The sequence below is a fragment of the Perissodus microlepis genome, chromosome 5 (genome assembly GCF_051167445.1).
Source record: "Perissodus microlepis isolate ML-2025 ecotype Zambia chromosome 5, ASM5116744v1, whole genome shotgun sequence".
In the NCBI taxonomy this organism is placed as follows: domain Eukaryota; kingdom Metazoa; phylum Chordata; class Actinopteri; order Cichliformes; family Cichlidae; genus Perissodus; species Perissodus microlepis.
The window spans coordinates 21,943,973-21,964,240 of NC_140465.1; the positions used below are offsets into that span (position 1 = coordinate 21,943,973).

Sequence of the window (20,268 nt, forward strand, 5' to 3'; positions counted from 1 at the left end):
GGGGACCTAGCTGCTATCGGATATTTATATAGTTTGTATATTTACACATACAAATCTTTTTTACGCACACACAAATTCTTTTTACACATACAAATCTTTTTTATGCACACACAAATCTTTTTTACACATACAAATCTTTTTTACGCACACACAAATCTTTTTTACACATACAAATCTTTTTTACAAGTACAAAATATTTATGACCACATTTTGAGCCCATAGGGAGGGGGACTTTGCACGCCCACTCAGCTGTGCTCGGGACTCAGAAGCACCCCCTGTTTGAAAACATTCCGGATGTCGGTGCAGCTCAGTCTCATCTCACTCTCCTTTTCATGATAGGCCGCTTCCTCCTGCGCCGCAGTCCGACTTGAACAGATGGGTAACATCTTGAAAGACGTGCTCCGGCTCTGCCGTGAAAAGGAGGGCCCGGGGTTTTTTTCGCTGTAAGCGGCCGGTGATGAGAGATTATTTCCAGAGATGTAGCCGAGACTGCACACCTCCGTTATTTGGAAACCTTAAGAAATTTCAGCGGAAAGTTTTTTTTTTTTCTTTTCGACCTCGGATGGAAGAACTTTTGAGACAAAGCGGTAGCCACGGGGCTGTTTTCTCCCGTGTTTTGGTGAGTTAGACTTAAAATCACTGGATTTTGTTTCACTTCGCTGTTTACGAGTGACTAGTTTAATATGCAGCTGTGTTGGGAATTAGGTTTTGAATGATCTCCCCGCGTGTTTTTTTTTTTTCCATGGACACGGAGCTGATGTATTTCTACTTCTAAACTAAACTACATTTGACGGCACATGTCATTCTTTAGCTTTTTGTATTATTGTTAGGCTTAATTCTACATGACAGTGGTTTGAGGGGGAAAATTACTAAAGTAGAAAGCAATAGTACTACTTAGTGCAAGTCTACAAATCTTCGTTGTATTTTATTAAAGTTTTAAGGTATTTGTACTCAGGGGCGTTTCCATGATATTCTTTTTAAACAAACAAGAAGGAGGGGGTGGTCCCCCAGGATTTCAAAATAAACACCAAATTAAACCACTTGAAAAATGATTGGAAGTTACGTGAGTGTGAATTATTTTGTGGACGCGCATCCTCCCTGAATGCGTCAGGAGATGTGGCTGACCGTCAACAGACCACAGTACTGAAACAACTACAAAGTGACAGAGCTAATAAAAAGTAGTTTGATTACAGTTACAGATATGTTTTTTTCCGCACTGAAAGGTAGTAGGAAAGAACAATGCCACATACAGTAGGAGAAATAATTATTTGATCCCCTGCTGAATTTGTAAGTTTGCTCCCTTACGAAGAAATGAGAAGTCTAGTCTAGTCAAGTCTTTTCACCGTAGCTTCATTTTAATGGAGAAAGACAGAAGGTCAACCAAAAATCCCCCAAAACAAACCCCAAAAAAGTGATTTGCATGTTATTCAGTGAAATAAGTATTTGATCCCCAAATAACACATCATTTAGTACTTGTTGAAGAAACCCTTGTTGGCAAACACAGTAAGTGTGTAAGACGTTTCTTGTACTTGGTCACCAGGTTTTCTTCCCACACACACATATCTCAGGAGGGATTTTGGCCCACTCCTCTTTACAGAAACTCTCCAAATCCTTTAGGTCTCCTGGCAGCAGTGCAGTTAAATCGTCCTGTAGCCCAAAGCATAATGTTTCCACCTCCATGCTTTCTCTTCCTCCAGACACAGCAGGTCGACTTGATGCCAAACAGCTCCATTAAGGTTTCATCTGACCGCAGCATTTTCTCCCAAACCTTCCCTGAATCACTTGGGTGTTCTTGGGCAAACTTCAAATGTACATGTGCCTTCTTGAGCAGGGGGACTTTGTGGGTGCTGCAAGATTTCAGTCCATTACAGTGTAGAGTGTTGCTGATGGTGTTCTCAGCAACTTCGCATGTTGTTTTGGGCTGATCGAGCACCTTTCTCATGATCATCCTCACATGAGGTAAGCTCTTGCATGGCACTCCAGACCAAAAGTGCACAATGGATATTTTATATTATAAATATATATATATATATATATATATATATATATTCCATTACTGAAAAATCGTACCAAAAGTTGTCACCTTCTTGTCAAGCTTCTTGCTCGTTGCTGATGTTCTTTTAGCCCTTTCCAGACCAAAGAGCCTTGGACAGCTCTTTGGTCTTGCCTATGGTGATAGTGAGTTTCGAATAAAAGAAGAAACTGATTATCTGGAGACAAGTGAACTTTATACATGTAATGAGATTAGGAGTATGTTTAACTGATTGGTTGAGCGATTAATTGACACGTGGACACACAGCCAATCCATGGAAGTCAGAGTGTGTTGTAGAAGATTACATATTTACCTTACTCAATGAGTTTCATGACTTGATACAATGTGGGGTTTTGTCTGGATTTGTGATTGGTATTCTGTCTCTCTCCTTCACCATGAAACTACCATAAAAATTAGATACTGTTCATTTCTTTTCAAGCGAGCAAACTTACAAATTCATCAGTTAATCAATCAAATAATCAGTCAATTAATTGTTTCTCCCACTGTATACTCTTTTATTTATGCTGCTTTATGTTTATATTTCACTGCTTGTAAACTTTTATTCGTCTGAATTTGCAGACTTGAGATTTGCATAAAAAACTGTCCATTTTTAAGTTATAATGCACTATTAATGGTGTAATGTGCCAAACAGTCAGAATGCACCTTGACAATATATAACATTATTATGCTGTTTGTGTGTTTAACCTAACTGTCCTACTAAGAGTACTACTAAGTACATTCATATTTGGTACCTTAGTACATTAAGCTGAATTAACACTAACTTCATGATTTCAGGTTGCACTCTGATTATACAGAGTCTGTGTTTTTTGTCAGCTAGTGATAAAATGGAGGAAACCCGGCCCTGAGTGACACAATGTCTTGGGAGGAGTTCATCGAGCTCCGTGACCTCAGGTCGACCAAAGAGCAGATAGAGCTGACGGGGACGCACGCTCCGTGCTCACCTCCGCGCCTAGAGAGAACCAACGCCCTGAGGATCAGCCCGGGAAGGGTCCCAGACCTGCTGAGTCGTGTAGGCATTATCAGAGTCCTGAGCAGCAGCCAGGACCCACAGCTCACAGAGGAGAAAGGAGAGGGCCACGACTTCCAACCCTGTAGCAACGCTCAGCCCACGTGGTGCGACCTGTGTGGAGACTTTATCTGGGGCCTTTACAAGCAGAGCCTGCGGTGTGTCAGTGAGTTGGCTTACATATGCTCTTTGTGCATCTGGGTGTGTGCATGTGTCAATGCTTTGGTGCATTTGCATGAAATGAGCGTACTGACAGAAAGAGGAAATTTACTAACACAGAGGAAGAGGCAACCACCAGCGTACCTGCAAGCCCAGATTACAGTCATTCCAGCCTGATGGCTTAAACAAGGCTTCATACTAAATAAACATAAATGCTCTCTATGTTAACATTCTGGAAAAAATAAAGAGAATTGTTGCCTGTACAATTTTTATAATTATTCACATCTACCCAGTATCTAACCTGCATACACTTAGGGGTTTGGTCATTGTCTAGGCTGAGGTTCAGCTACACTCATATGTGCATTTGCAAAAGTTTCATTAACTGAAACCCACCTAAATAAAGACCAGTGGTTTGTACAAAGCATTTAGTGTGGGGAAATAGGGGTCCCTTACTGTAACCTGAACAGGAAACATTGTCACAGTCTTTGCAAAGAGACACAAGCTTTCCAGCTGACTATATGTTTTCACAGCTGCATTCAGCTGATTGGAATTACTATTTATATTTCTTCAAGTATTTGCAGTTTATTTTATATACGTGACTATATGGTCTGGTACTTACATAGCGCTTTTCTACACTATTGAAGCACTGCATTCACCCATACACCCGTTTGTATGCATAAGCACTTTTAATCTAAGATTCACACTCCAGTGAATGCAGCCGGGCAATTTAGGGTTCAGTATCTTACCTAAGGATATTCCAACATGCAGACCAGAGGAGGCAGGGAATCAAAACAAAATTGTTGTTTTACTAAAAACAGTGAATAACTGCAGGTAAAAACTGTAGTAACCTTTACCCTCCAGCAGAGGAGAGACAATCACACTTACACAACATTATGACTTTCACTTTGCACATTCTCATGTATGGCAACATGAGTCTAAACTCTATGACTTTCTTCATTTACAGATTGTAAATTCACATGTCACTACCGATGCCGTGCCCTGATTCAACTGGACTGCAGCTGGGAACGAGGCTCCTTGGCTGACCCCACATGTGTCGTGGAGCACACCATAGAAACGGACACAAATGTGGTAAGGAGCTTTGCATTAGGTAGCTGACAGCTGACATGGCGCCCTTTATTACTTTACTACCACCTATGTTCTTAATCAGCTGCATTGCTAGTTGGTTTCACTTGCTTTTTTATGCTAGCGTCAATGTCATGAACTTTACACCGCATAACATACATAATTTCTTAAGACCTCTGCACTCTGCATGTTATGCAATGCACTGCCTGTTTGGATTGCATGTTACTGTACTAGATAGGAAAGAAATCAGGAACAATAACAATAAATGCACACAGTTCACACCCATTTACTAACTGCACACGATCAACTGAAAGTTGCACCATTCTTTCAGATTTAGTTGTATTTACTGTTAGCATTGAAACTCCAGACAGGACAAACATTTCAAATATAACATTGCTCAGGGGAAGTAAAGTCTTTCAAAGGGGAAGCTTGTCTGCAGAGGAACAGAAAATGTTACCTTGAACACTTTTTGTAAAATGTGGCTTAGTTTAGTCAGTCACAAAAGTGAAATGTCAGTTTTTAAAGTACTTAAGCCTGTTGTAAAACCTATGTACGAATATGAAACATTCAAGAAAAAAAAAACCAGAACACACTACAGCAACAAATTTTCATAAGAATCATTGTCTATTAGGCCATAAAGTACAAATACAGACAGGTATTGTCCAATCTACAGCATTAGTTTTATGTCTTAGTTCAGAAAAAGAAAGCTTTCATAGCAGTAGTAGCAATAGTAGTTCTGTCTGAAGATTTTTTTAATACGAAACTGGTGTTTTTCCTTCCCACTGTCACCATGTTCTTGCTCATAAGGGGAGTCGTTTGATTTTGGGGGTTTTCTTTGTATTATTGCAGGGTCTTTACCTTACACGATAAAGGCCTCGAGGCAACTGTTGTTGTGATTTAGTGCTACATAAATAAAATAAAATTGAATTGAATAGTACTTTATGGATTCCTGTGAAAAAAAAGTACAGCCCATGATTCAGTAGCTTATGGAGCCACCTTCAGCAGAAATAACTTGCGCAATTATTTTCTGTATGACTTTATCAGTCTCTCACATACACATGTGGGAGAATTTTGGCCCACTCTTCAGCGATGTTTCTCACTGTTGAGGTTTGTTAGTTTATGCACAGTTGTCTGAAGATCAGACCACAGCATTTCAGTAGGTTGAAGTCAAGCGTTTGACTGGGCCACTGGAGCATCTTGACTCTTTTCAGCCATTCTGTTGTAGATTTGCTGTTGTGATACGGATGATGGATGGCCTCACATTTGACTCTAGATTATTTAGGTGTGCATGGTTGACTCAGTGACTGCCCAGGTATTGTGGCTGCTGTACAAGCACAAATCATTACCCCTCCACAACCATGCTTGACAGCTGGTATGAGGTGTTTCTGCTGATATGCGTTGTTCTATTTTTGCCAGGCATGCACTGTGGCCAAACATTTCCACGTTGATCTCATCTGTCCAAAGACCATTTTTCAAATTGTACTGTCATGAATTTTAGCATTTGACATGCTAACTGAGGCCTGTAGAGTCTGAGGTTGGAACACTTTTTATTTTGCTGAGCATTGCTCTGTCTCTGGGTTGAATTTGCTGGAGAGATTGTAGGATTATGTTAACACACACCTGAATGCTTCAGACCAGCAAACTACCAAAACATCTGCTTTTATAGAGGTGCTCAATCTTGCTAATGATCAGTTATTAAATTCATTTGATTAGCAACACCTGGCTGCTTTTTATCCTCTTAATTTCTATACCAGCAATAAGAATGTACACTGAAAAAAATAATCAGTGGGATAAACGTAAAAAAATTATTGTAATCGGTTGCACGAAATTAAGTTATGTTTGGTTAACCTTAGTTTTTTATGTTATACCTGCACACATTTTTCTGGTAACATGAACATGACTTTGTTATGTTGTTGTTATGTTTTTCATTCCGGTCAAATATTTATAGAAACCACTTGTTTATCAGACATGAACTTTTTGTGTTAATTGTATTGGACTACTATGTGTTATATTGACAAGATTATTTTATGGTAAGCTTATTTTATTTTATAACAAATTTCTAATATATAATCTAATATATAATTGAGTGTTCAATAAATAAAACTAAATTAAGGCTGATCTTACTGTATGTACTGTACACTTTCTCTTCAATCAAAGAAATAAGCAAAACATTTTTGAACAATGACCTGTATTTTTGAAAATACTACACAGTTGTAACAATGGACTTTGAATTCAGGCTTCCAAAATATACATGAGTCATATTTGTACAATGCATCTCTTGAAAAACATTCCACAACATTCCTCAAAGTTATCTTCTGTAAGCTGAATTCAACATTGTGGGGCCTTATGACATCGCGCTTATGTAAAAAATAGTTTTTTAAATGTAAGAGCCATAAGGTAATATGGCAACAGGGGTGTAATTATTAAAATGACACAAAGAAGAGACTTAAAATAACATTATAACCCACAGGCACAAAACCAAGAGACCTAAACTGATTAGTATTGGCTTGCTTCTATCACTAAACATCACAATCACTAATACTAGACGATGCAATCTGTTTGTAGTGGTGCACCTTGGGAAAAAAATTGCAAACTGGTGAAATTGGTGCAAGGCACCATTTCCATTGAGAAAAATGGACATTCAAAGTTTGAATTTTTTTTTTTAAAAGAGCCATGGCTTGAAAAGTGAAAACTGCAGTAATAAAGGCCCCAAGTTGAAAAGTGCCAGAAAAATAAGTTTCACTATGTACTGCAACTTTACCAGTGCTGGCTTAAAAGAAAGGATGGTACATATTCGAAGAGGTAAACATGTTGTTCCCACATCATAACTGGAAAACTGTTCAATCGTACAGTCTGGTCCTGAAAACCTGGGCCTTCTTTGAAAGGCTGTTCCTTTTGAGCTCCATAACCAGTTTCTATAATACCTCGAAGGTATACTTTTCCAGTGGGTAGGTGAGGTTCAAAGTGTACATTAGTCCAAACAGCATTGCAGCTGCTAGGGTATAGTTATCCAAATCCTGCCAGACTCTCTGGCCTTCAAGGACTATCCCGACGTCCTCAGGGCTGCCATTGGCATCTCTTGACTTTATGATGTAAATTCCCATGGTTGTTTCCTTATTAGATCGTTGGATAATGGCTTCATCTGTGGCCTAGAAAATGCAGAATTCCAAAATTTAATTAAACAGAACACTGGTCAAAGAACATTATACCAAATCTTATTTTAATCTGTGTCACTATTCCAAAAAATGTTAACATTAACACATTAGGTGAACAAAAATGGATTCATTACAGCATGTGATTTGAGTCCTCAGAATGCTTAAAAAGGTAATGCATTTCTGAAGTGAAATCTCCATGCAAAGAAGCAGAATACTGTCAGAGCATAGAGAGGTGTTCAACTATGAACTCCACACATAGTTCTAATGCAGGTAAAAGAAGAAAAAAAAACGCACCCATGGTAAATTGTGAAAATCCCAGGTGATTTTCAACATACTCCTGGCATAGAGTGACAAGCAGCATTTTGTTAAAATTATTATTTTCCCTAAAGTGTATACACAAATTAATTTTTTTCTTACCTGGGCCGTGGGCTCCAGAATGTTCTGAAGTCTTCTTCCTATTTGTCCTCCTCGCCTTTTGAAGACCTTTATTAGTTTGTCAGATAGCACATCTATCTGCGAGAGTAATCTGGACTGCAGTGGCATGGTGGTAATGCGCTTAAACTCTGCATTTATCTAAAAAGAGAAGTTGTCACATAAAAATGCTGTCAAAATCTCAAATCTCACAAGGTTACATCCACACAAAGTTGTTATTTTTTGTCATATTACTATTTATTAGCTATGGGTCCCATGTTGCTGAGCAGTTCCATAGTTGCCCTTACTTCCATACCACCCAAAGCCTGTTTGCAACCACAGCAGTTGCCTCCTTCTGGCCATTTTGCAGTTCTGCCAAATGACCCAGAAACTACATCTATTATTGTCATATACACATCAAGGTCTTTCATTAATACTTAGTTAAATTAGTTAATTTGACCTTTCCAGAAAATTTACCTTACAGAATGTGAGATAACATATGCAAATCTTCACTAGTAAATAAAATAATGTTATTAAAACCTTAACTGTAACACCTCTACGTAACAGCGCTAGAGAATTGTTCTGAAGCAATACCAATCTGCCCTTCAGCAGGGATAAGCACCATATATCGATACAGAAAAAATAAATTGAACATATTTATATTGTCATTATTTTTATCTCTTTAAGCCCTCCTCTCAGTCTCTCTATAAATCAGTTAAAATAATTTGTTGGGTTTTTGTGTGTCTTTAACATGTTATCAGTACATTACATTCACTGCCCCAGAACATGAAATAAAGCCCCACGTCATGCACTTCCTCTCCTAATGAGTACTGCATAGGTGTCATGCCCTAAATAAACCGACTTTAGTGAAGACACCCCCCCCTCCCCCCCCAACACACACACACACACTGAGCCCACCCCATGGCAAACTAGCTTATTTAACTGTTTAACTAAAACATTTTAGGTACAACCAGTTAACTAAATGGACACAAGTTTGTTAGTCTGTATTCACTGAGAAAAAACAAGCGAATGTGACTGGGCACACACTGAAAAAAAAGCTAATGCACATAATATTGTCCCGCAGCTTAAGCTAGCATTATCGTTAGTTAACTTAAGGAATGACTTGTTTTTTCCATTATGTTGCTCAACAGCAATTCATGAGAAAAACTTCCCCATCTAATGGATGTTCTCTTCGTTTCCTCTCAAACATGTAGTTTTCAGTTTACCTCGACAAAGTAAAGCTCAGCACCAAACGTAAACTAAGCGAAGACAAAAAATGGCGGACCGCCACAGTGAATTTTCCCTCGCAGAACACACCCTGGGGGGTGGAGTTTCAACAGAAAACATAACTATTTTCTGTTATTTTGATATGACTGGTTTTAAAAGACTGAACATCCTTCTAAAACAAGTGAAAGGCGTGAGACTTAATTATGTTTAGACCAAAAATATAAATGATTCATGTTGGATATATTTACTGTATTTTTACTAATTTAACAGCCTCATCATTGCATTAGTCGCTTTATGCTATAGCATTACGCTTACATTAGCTTGAAGCTCAAGGTCGTCATTTTATTTAATTTCTTTTTCTGGGCTTACAAACAGGACACACAACATTTAGATAACGTTACACTGAATCTTGGGTCTGTGTTGAGTCTTCCAGCTGCTGACTACAGAAGCTAGCTTGACCTTTCAGCATGTTTATAGCGGCTGTGGCTATGTGCTGGTAATGTGTGTGTGAGCAGTCACATTGGCAGCAGACATGTTTCAACAAACTAGTCATATCCCGGCCCTACGTTAACTTGTTTAATGGTTAAGACACTGCAGGTACCACCACTTACTACAGACACCGATGCAAGTTTGTAATAGTCTGTTAATTTAGACTGAAAGAATATACAAACAATATTAAATCACATTATATATGTTAATTACTAATTTGCTTATCGCATAATTTCGGTTACCATTAGCTAACTGGAGCCTAACATTGGCCTTTCATGGTTTTCGACAAACAGCCCACATACCTGTAAAATAACAACACCCCAGTAAAAGTCCACACATATAAAGGGTCTACACTCTTTCTCACTGGTGTGTTAGCTTTAAAATCTTATTTACCTTCAAGTGTAAAACTCCAGATGGTAGTAGATTTTCCAAAGCGAGAGACAAAAATGGCGGACAGTGCAGCCGATTTTTCCTTTCCAAGGGGCGGAGCTTGAGGATAAAACACGACTAACTTGTTTCTTTTCAACATGATTTGTTCTAAAAGAATGAATATTCTTAAAGAATATGTGAAAATTAAAAGACAAAAATATGTTTAGATGTGAAATTTAAATTAGTCATGCTGGATATATGAAGTAATTCTATGCAAATTCAACAACCACCCTATTGCATTTTTTTCAGTGTACTTAACTTTTGAAATCTCTGAAAACTTTCCTTCTTACATAAACTAAGCCCAGAACAAGCAGCTAAACTATTTTTAGATTTTCCTATCATATAAGTATGAAGTACCAGGAATTAGTTAACGGGTTCAGAGAAAATCTTTTATTCTGTTTTTAATGGGGTTTTCAAGGCCAGTTAGGCTGCTGTATTCAATAGTAGAAGAAATCCCATCACAATCTTTTTTTTTTTGTACCATGGTAGTATAATCCATTAAGTGGGAACTTAGTACAGTAGATATCCAGCAGAGCAGATATCTTTTTATCATGTTAGCTGTTATTATTCACTTTATTAAGCGCATGTTACTTATCAAAATAATATAAATACAAACATAAACTTGAGCAAGCCGACACCAAGGCATGGCTAAAAAAACATGTTGGTATTTGAGCTTTTGTGTGCACACTTGCAGTCCTTGTATAATAGCAAAATGACTAGCTGCCAGGAAAATAACAGTCAAATTCAGAGCATTAAAAACCAAAAACAAATCACAGATATCTACTGACATTTTTGCAATACTACCCTCTGCAAACTATCATTCAAATGTTTCACTCTTAGCTCAGTAAGAGTGGGCTGCTCAGGTTAATATTTTGAACTGTTAGTTAATATTTGAATAATAAAGATGACATCGAGTCATACCTGTGCTATAGCCATGCACAACCAGTACATAAATGTATGTTTATTGCAGTTATATTGACTGCTTGAGATGCCTCTACACCAGTGTGCCACCACTAACTTCAGATGCACCACAAATATTTTTGTTTTTGAATCAGTCCTGGTCGGCTCAATCTGAGAGCAGTATGGAGGTTTTCTGGGTTTAGCACCGGAAAACTCATTAGTTCACATTAGCGGGTTTCAGTGTATTTCCTTTTAATACATATCTGATCATATTTACCCTCTCCTTATTGATCTCTAAATGCACAAAGATGAAAAGAGATGTTCAGAAATACTTGAATCACTGTGCTGCTTGCTCTTAAATTGAGGTTCTTCTCAGTGTTATTTCCATATAACATGTTAATACCTTATAACATAACATATTGTCTGTAAAAACTATGGATGTTTTAGGTGAACAGAGGCAAGACTTTCATAAGACTTTGTCAGAAATTGTAAAGGCTGGACAAAAAAACAAAAAAACAAACTAAACAACTCGTGTGCTGCAGTTTGAATGACGGTTATTTTGTAGCAATTTTGTCAACATGTCTGATTTTAGTTATTTGGTAGCTAGATTTAGCCACAGAATATACAAACGTTTACATAAGTCTTTTCATCTTTCGTCATTTCACAGTAACACCTCCCCTGCTGGTTTGGGAGGTTTTTCCATTGCTGCACACAAGAACTGAAAATCTGGGCTACAGCTGGTGCAGTTTTTTTTTTCTCTTTTAATTAGTAATCTAACACAGAGCTGCATTTTTCCCTAATTACTTAATGTGAGACCAGAAACTGTTTTGACACTAAAAGCTGATTTTGCTTTTAGTCTAGCTTTACAGCTTTACAGAAACCCAAGATTTTACAATAAGATTAAACACCCCCCCCCCCCACCCCCCCCCCCAAAAAAAAAAAAAAAAAAAATTGCATTTGGTCCTGATTCGCTACAATATGGCACATACGTTATCTGTCTGTATCAACAGCTATACTTTTTCATTCATTTAGGGGTTTTATTTTTTCAGACTGATATGCGTTTTTGAGAGAAAATGTCATTGCAACATTTCAGTGCTCACTGTAATATATTTAGATTGCTTGTATTTTCTGAACAGCCATCAAAAAAATAAAACATATTATATCTATATTAATTAAAATCAGGGGAGGGGAAGAAAATACCCAGAATAAGCAACCGATGAATAATGTGAAACGCATTTTGGTGAAACTGTGACTGTGAAACAGTAGTATCATTATTAAAACAGGAACTGCCTTCCACTCCGTGTCAGCTGGGTAGGCTCCAGCACCCCCGTGACCCTAAGTTGGACGAGTGGTTAAGAAGGTGGATGAAGTGATTTAAGGATCATGCTTTTTCATGTGACGTTTAATGTGCTCATCATGTGGATTGTTTCATAGCTTGAACAACTGTATAGTTTTATGTTAAGGGAGGTTTGGGGTAATTACTTTGGCTTATCTCGACTTGAGTTTAGACAAACTACTGACGGACGAGACAGAAAGTCTGTGTTCGAAATGAGATGGATTTGCAGGAAGTGGATACTCATGACAGAGTCTATTTATGCTTTTAGTGGGGGATGGGTAGTAGAAACAGGAAAGATTCTTATGGTGACTTCTTACATTTCCTTTGTGTTCAGGCACATCTCTTTTAGCTAACTGCTATACTTCTAGCCTTCTTGTCATAATTACACCCCAAAAGCTGAAATAATTCTTTAGAAGTTACCAACTCATATCTTGGTATAATACAACAAATCGTCAAATTGAGCTACCAAGTTGAAACACAGGTATGTCTCAAGCCCTGTAAGCTTTTATCTATATCAGATGTTATGATGTGTTTCCTAGCAACCACCTACAAACAGGCCTAAATGACCCATATTTAGCATTTGTGCACTTACAGTTGTGGTCAGAAGTTTACAGACTCATCGTGGGCATGAATGTGATGGTAGTTTTGGTCTTTTAATGATTTCTTTGAACAATTCTTTTTTCCAGGGTGGAACGATTGGACAGCATACATCTTTAATTCCTTTAAAAAAACAAGAATTGGGTGCAGAAGTCTGAATTTTGGATTTTCTCTAATCCACATGGGCTCAGAAGTACATATACAACTAAGCCAGTATTTCATTAAATGTTCCTTAGCACCTTAATCCAAAGCTTTTGGTTTCCATCAACAAGCTTCTGGCATGATTCTGTCTGACCACTCTTCTTGGTCGACTTCATTTAATTGGTTGGTTTCCTGGCACAGACGTGTTTTCAAGCAAATTTTCAAAGGGGTTGAGGTCGGTGCTTTAAAAAGGCCATTCCAGAAGCTTAATGCTAGCCTGCTTTTTCCATTGAAAAACAAGCTGTGATGTAGCTTTGGGATTATTGTCCTGCTAGAACAACAAATTATTCTATCCACTTTGTGCAATACACCAGTACCACTTGCAGCAAAACAGCCACAGAACATGATGCTACTGCCACCGTGCTTGACAGTTTTTGTTTACTCCTTCAAATATAAGTCTTATTGAGGGCAACATTTCAATCTTTTTCTCATCTGACCATATGACTTTTTTCCAGAATGCATTTGGCTTGTCTGTGTGGGCAGCTGCAAATTTCAGTCGAGCTTGAAGGTATTAGTTTTGGAGCAGGGGCTTCTTTATTGGTAAGCATCTTCTCAGCCCATGAGCCCATCTTTCACTGTGGACAGCGATGCTGGTGTTCAAGCAGTTTCCAGGGCAGGCTTCAGGCTTCATGCTTCCTGGGTTGTTTATGAACATCCAAACCATATTTCCTCTCATCTGAGGGTGAAAGTTTGGTTCTTCTTCCCGATCTTGGTAAAGTGGTGACACTAATTACAGTACAAGTCGTTTAGAAATGCTTTCATGAAACCTTCACAACTTATGGAAATCTACAATTTGCCTTCCCAGACTTCTTTATTATTTTGTGTCAAGCAAATCTTTTTCATGTTGGCAAAAAGAAACTATTAGTTGTAGCCAACTATGCCCACTAATGAGAAGATATCAAGCCTTGGCCTTGTCAATTTAAGTTAATTCAAAATTAAATGACTGTATGCATACTTCTTACACTGTGTGGATTTGAGAAAATCCAGAATAATTCAAACCCGTTCTCCCAATTCTTGTTTTTTTAAAGTAACTAAAGGTGCATCCCCACCCTGGGGAAAAAAGGACAGTTCAAAGAAGTCATTAAAAGTCTGTGACATTCAAAGCCATGATGAGAGTATTTTTCACAAGAACCACCTTTTAATTTTACATTTAATGGGTATATGTCTAATAAGTGTACTAGTACACCTGTTATTTTAGACCTTGTGCAGCTGACATGGTCCCTTAATCGTGCATAAATGTAAACACATTTTGCTGTATACAAACTTGTAATCAGCCCCATATTTGTTTTGTATTTATATAAACAAAATCTACCAGAGGTGGTCTTTACTTTCCTAATTGGAAATAAGTATATCAGTTTGCTGTAGGGCTGTAGCATAATGAATTGCATTATGGGAGTTGTAGGCTCCAGTGTTATGGGATATTTTTTATCTACATCTTGTGGAGCCCATTTTTCTAAGTAAGAAAGTAAAATAATCAATACAGCACCATTTCAATTTTCTATTGATCAATACTGAATAACGAGACATAAAAACATAATAAAGCTACATAACTGTTAGATACGTTAGGTTGGCATGGTAAATACAGTTTTAATATTTGTATTTAGTGCAAAAGTTAAAAAATGCTAGCAGCGAGCCCCAGCATCACATGACTGGGTCAGCGGTCCGTGGGGACACAGAAGGTCCAACAGCAGCACCCCCACCCTGGGAAAAAAGGGCAGAAAGACGGGTGAAACAGGGCTTTGAGGAGAGGAGAGGGCTTTGGTATTTCCCGTGCTGTCCAATCACTGCCGGCTGAAGCGGTTTGTGTATTTCCAAACTCAGCGGACCTGGGTGGGGCCTCTTCGGGGGAAGGAAGCGGGGCATCTAGGGCGGGGACCTGCACGCATCCTGTTTCACACAGAGTTTGTACGGCGGAAACGTGGCTGGTAGGCTGAGTTTGAGGAGAAGATTCGTGAGATCTTGTTGATAGTCGTCGACATTTTTAGCGGTATTTTGTCCTGCGCGAGATTATTTAACATTATCGTTAAAAGCTAGCGACTGTTGCAGGTTAGTACTTTTTTAAAGGCATAGTTCAGTCAGTGAATTCCAATTAAGCTCAATCGAGAGCGATTCGGGGTAACAGCTTAGTAAAGTTAAAGGTTCCCGACTCTCTTATTGGATATATGCCGGTAGTCAGCATGACCACCGCGGCTAGCAGCTCGGATAAAACTCCCTCCTTTGAGATGACCTGGGGCAGCTCCACCAGCAGCGGCTACTGCAGCGACTCGGACTCTGACTCCGAGTTCGAGCAGTACTTCACCGCACGGACATCTTTCTTCCCCAAAATCCGAAAAGATACTGTCAGTCCCGCAGTTAAGCAGGTGAGAAATTTTACAAGTTTAAAAACACATAGGTTTCATAAAAAACCCTTAGCTTTAAAATAAAGGGGAAGTGAAACTGTGGGTGTTTCGCAGCAGGACTGTATTCTCGCGTTACTTCCCCATTTCTGCTTATTAGCTGTCAGTGTTGGGTCCATGATTGAGTTGTGTTTGTGTTCTTTTACTTCTGGGATGAGTTGCTGGGCGTCCTACTTTGTAGATGCTGCTGGGAATGAGTTGTTTTGCTCAAAGGAACCCCAGCAGACTAGATGGTTGGCAAGGCTCAAGGGTGGAGTTCCTCTAGTTTTAAGTAAACAGGTTAAAGACTTGTGTGAACTTTTTAAAATGCAAATGAGCACTCGTTACGTCTAGATTACACACACACACCGGTATATATGTGTCTTGTTGTAACAAGCACAGACCCACAGATGAACCTGTGACGCACTCAAGTTTCCAGCCAAACACCCACCATTCATTGACTTGTCTCTCAGGTTGTTCACATTAATTTCTCAGTCACACATGAGTCATGGAGTGTTTTGGATTTCTTCATTTTCTTATCTTTTAGTCATACGCACACCCACATGGGTATCGGGTTTCTTTCCTGTGAGATGTGGGTGCAGTTTACTGTAGAAATATTTGCCATAAGCCATCCTCTGTCTCTGAAAAAAAAAAATGCTGTTCGCACACCCCACACAATGTTTACATGACTCTCCCTTTGCCAGCCGGCAGAGGCACAGTTGTGCATAATTTTCTCCCACCACATATTGACTTTATTGATTTGTTTAACAGCAGCATATTAACTCTATGGCCCATGGATCTCCCTAGGCATTTGCAGCTATGGATCTTTACATGCTGGATGTCTAATTAACAATCTTTCTTAGGCAGTGTGTGGTTCAGCAGATAATTAAGCAAAAGGTAGCCTATAAGAATTCGCATTTGTTTTTTAATCTCACATTTACTGGCAGTCCTGCATCTACAATATTGGCAACCCCTACCATGAATAATTATAGTGTAAATTGGAAGACACAAGAAAAGCCTGATTTTTAATCTGGCAGCCCTGCATCTGCTGGGGGGGCAAATGTGCATGACTGAAACATGACTGGGAGCTTGCGGTCGCTGAGGCAGCTGACTTCACAGGATGTGCCTGCAAAACAGAGGAGGGTATTGTCTCTCCCGCTTGTGAGAGCCTGTGAGGGGTGGCTATTTTTACATGAACACCAAGTTGAGGAATGCAGCGCAGAGCCGTTGGCCACAGTCATCATTGCAAACAGCTGCAAGTTGCAAATCCCCTCCCTTTTCCTCCCTCTTCCTCCTCCCTCTTCCTCCTCCCTCCCTTCTCCCATCAGCCCTCTTACATGGAGGCATCAGAGCCACTGAACTGGATTGGACAGTGCTGACATCATTGTGTTCGCCTCTTTTGCTGCGTTGTCCGGAAGTTGAAAGTCTGATGCAACTGGTGTTCGCTGTTAGAAATGCAGAACATCAGTTAAAACCAGCTTTTACTCTCGTGTTTCAGCAGTATTGCTGAAGAAAAAAAACACGGAAGACTTGTTTAAATCAAATTTGACTGACATTACAACTTTTTTTCCCTCCCTTGTTAAAACACCCTAAAAATGAACACTGGGCTTTTTCAACACTAATGCAGGGTTTTTCCTGCATATAATTTTTTTTCCCACATTGACCAAAGAGATTTTGGCCAACCACCAAAGGGAAACCAACAGAACTCTGATTTTTAAACCAGTTGTTTTTAAATGGGGTTTAATTCACTTGAGCTTAAGATGCGTTTTAATTATCAAATGTCCAGAAAAAAATAAAAAGGCAGAAAATGTCTTAGATTTTTCTTGAGTAAGTGGCCACAGACTTTTACTCCTCACTATATCTGGACGAACGTAGTCACGGGGGCATGGTCTTGTGTAGTCACCCTCTCAAAGGCTCATTTTGAGCGGGAAAATCCCTGTAATGCTGTAAGACACAATCATATAAAGGGCCTTTCCTCTGCTAATCAGTGTTTTGTCCTGGTCTCTGGCTTGTCCATGCTTTTTTTTTTTTTGAGGTGAGCACTGACCCCTGGTGGTTAAAGACTGTAACTCTTCTGTTCCTTCCAGGATGAACAGATTGAATTGAGTAAGCAGGAGCTGACAGTGGTGGACATTCAGCAGAAAGTGAAGGAGTACAATGCTCAGATCAACAGCAATCTGTTCATGAACATGGTGAGCAGTGATTCTTCACAACAAATCCCTGCTTTTCCCTCCAAAGCATTTTTATCTTTTAGTTTAATATTTGTTTTTTTCCCTTTAACAGAACAAGGATGGGTCCTACACTGGCTTCATAAAGGTGCAGTTTAAGCTGGCCCGACCCGTGTCTGTTCCCACCCCAAAGAAAGGAGGCAACGACACAGGCGGGAGGCGGGCCAGCGGAGTGAAGCGGCGCACCTCTTTCTACCTGCCGAAGGACGCGTCCAAGCATTTGCACATAAGTTCTCGAACTTCGGCTCGTGAGGTCATCGAGGCTTTGTTGAAGAAGTTCACCGTTGTGGACAATCCCGCCAAGTTTGCTCTATTTGAGCGCAGCGAGCGTCACGACCAAGGTGTTCTGCTTCAACATTAAATCGTGATTTCTTTTCTTTTTCTATTTAATGTGTTTGGTGATCGCTAAATGGTTTCTTTCTCCTCCAGTTTATATCCGTAAGCTGTCTGATACCGAGCGTCCCCTCCGTCTGCGTCTGTGCGCTGGACCAAATGAGAAAGTCCTCAGTTTTGTGCTGAAAGAGAACGAAACTGGCGAAGTCAATGTGAGTAAAACATGAACAGCTCTACATCCAACACGTATGGATCGTTCACCTTCAGATATACCAGTTTAACTTCTCTCTCGCTCTCGGTTGCAGTGGCATGCCTTCTCCATGCCTGAGTTAAAGAACTTCCTGCGGATTCTGCAGCGTGAAGAGGAGGAACATATCAAGCAGATCGTGCAGCGCTACGCTTTGGCTCGCACTAAAATGCAGGAGGCTCTGGCTGGCTCAACGCCCGGCTGAGATGCCTACGCTCAGAGGGGCTTTAGCGTGCACCTTTCGGCTGGACGATCACCAGAAGTTGACCGGCCATCGATGCATTCAAAGATCCCAGAGAATCCAACTCCAAACGCCTCTTGGTGAACGAGAGTGTGAGACAGGGCGCGAGACTATGAGAGAGAGAGAGCGCTAGCGCGAATGTGCATGTGAGATGATGCGAGAGATGAGACGTGCCTTACACCTGGAGAGTCTGATGTGCCTGAGAGTATGAGTTGAGAGAATTGATGACTGGCAGATGAGACAGTAATGTCTTTAGCTTTTGGTTACTGTAGGATTATCCTGCACCTCAGCTGTGTTATTTTTCCAGAAAACCAAAATTGGTAATATTTCAAATAATGCATTTAATCCCCTTTGCCTTCACTCAACAACCCACCATAATAATGATGCTTCTCACCCTCGGGTTAAACACATACTTGCTGTAAGGTATTTGGATTTTCACCTGACCTAAGCTCCGAGTCTGCCATGCCCTCTCTTACACCCCTGATGGGTGCAACTCTGAATTTCACTGACAGTTTGTGAGTGTGACTGATGTATGGACATTTGTATGGAACTATGAATGTCTGCGAGAACAGTGCCCAAGTCACCCTGGTTGACTGGAACCTTGAATGAATATTGCTTTGCATGTGTTTAACTGGAAGTTTCCTGTCATTCCTTTATATTTTTGTTTTGTTCTGTCCTTTAAAACAAAATGTTTGTCTTCTGTCACTCTGTTCACTTTCATTGTATGTAAGTCTATGCACAAATTTACTTGTTGTAGCAATCTTAAGAATGTCGTGACAAATGTGCACTGCGTTTAGTAAAGAATTACCAAAAAATCTGTTACGTTTTTGTATTTTTTTTCTTTTTTTTTTACAGGTGCAGTGCTGTGAAAAAGCATTTGCCCCCTCAAATTTTCATTATTTATTTATTTATTTTTTTATTGCATATTTGTCACATTTAATGTTTTAGATCATAAGCTCATTTCAATATTAGACAAAGGCTTATCCAGGGCTGGGTTGTGGGGCCAGCAGCAAACAGAGCCAACTCACCCAGGAGCCATCCTAGGCAGATACCCGAACCACCTTAACACTTTTCAATACAAAATGCCCCAACCCTTTTTTTTTTTTTTTTTTTTTTATGATAACTTTATTTATTAAGGCTAAAAAACAACAACAAAAACAGCTATTGAAACCAATCTGGTCCTATGTGGGGAAAAAGTAATTGCCACCTAAGCTGGTTGTGTCACCCATGGCAGCAAAAACGGCAGTGAACTGTTTGCGATAAAAGGCATTGAGGAATTTGGCCCGATCTTTGCAGTATTGTTTTGGGACACATTGGAGTGTTTTCAAGCGTGAATGGTCTGTTTAAGGTCACACCAAAGCATCTCATCTGTCCTCTGAGAAGTCTTGGGGATCTATAGGATCTTTTTTGTTCTCTCGTGGCATAGATATGCTCTTGGGACTAATTTTGGTACACTGGCCACTCCTGGGAAGGTTAACCACTGTCCCAAAGCTTTAAAATGGCTTTATAACCCTTTCCTGACTGATAGACGTCAATGATTATTTTGTTGCTGTTCTAGACAGATCTTTAAAACTGCTTCCCTTTGTTAAACAAGTCTTATTTAAGTTATGTTTTGATTCGACAGGTCTGACAGTAATCAGGGTCAGGTTAGGGTTTGTTTTTTTTAACGAAATGGGAAATGGGGGGCAAATACTTTCTCACAGTACTGTGTGCATACTATACATTTTTAAATTCAGATGTAGGTATGAACACCCACTTTAAACATAAAAAAGATTTCATTTAACGCACCTTTATGAAT

General features: G+C 39.4%; 1 protein-coding gene and 1 long non-coding RNA gene across 4 annotated transcripts; one reads left to right on the forward strand and one right to left on the reverse strand.

Moving 5' to 3' along the window:
• Positions 1 to 320: 320 nt before the first annotated feature.
• LOC146387288 (ras association domain-containing protein 1-like) lies at positions 321 to 20,170 on the forward strand. Of its 3 annotated transcripts, none has more exons than XM_084928796.1 (7): positions 321 to 619; positions 2,867 to 3,225; positions 4,183 to 4,307; positions 17,509 to 17,613; positions 17,705 to 17,990; positions 18,079 to 18,194; positions 18,288 to 20,170. In XM_084928796.1, the coding sequence occupies exons 2-7, from the start codon at positions 2,907 to 2,909 to the stop codon at positions 18,432 to 18,434; spliced, it is 1,098 nt and encodes a 365-aa protein (XP_084784922.1). In that variant the 5' UTR covers positions 321 to 619; positions 2,867 to 2,906; the 3' UTR covers positions 18,435 to 20,170. The 3 variants fall into 3 exon arrangements, with proteins under 3 accessions (XP_084784922.1, XP_084784923.1, XP_084784924.1); XM_084928797.1 differs by having other exon boundaries at positions 2,871 to 3,225; XM_084928798.1 differs by lacking the exons at positions 321 to 619; positions 2,867 to 3,225; positions 4,183 to 4,307 and adding an exon at positions 14,906 to 15,406 and having other exon boundaries at positions 18,288 to 19,578.
• Positions 6,392 to 10,062, reverse strand: LOC146387289 (uncharacterized). The gene is made up of 3 exons (XR_014800268.1): positions 9,977 to 10,062; positions 7,874 to 8,029; positions 6,392 to 7,450 (listed from the first exon to the last, which is right to left on the reverse strand). It is a non-coding gene; the product is annotated as an uncharacterized LOC146387289 (long non-coding RNA).
• Positions 20,171 to 20,268: the final 98 nt, after the last annotated feature.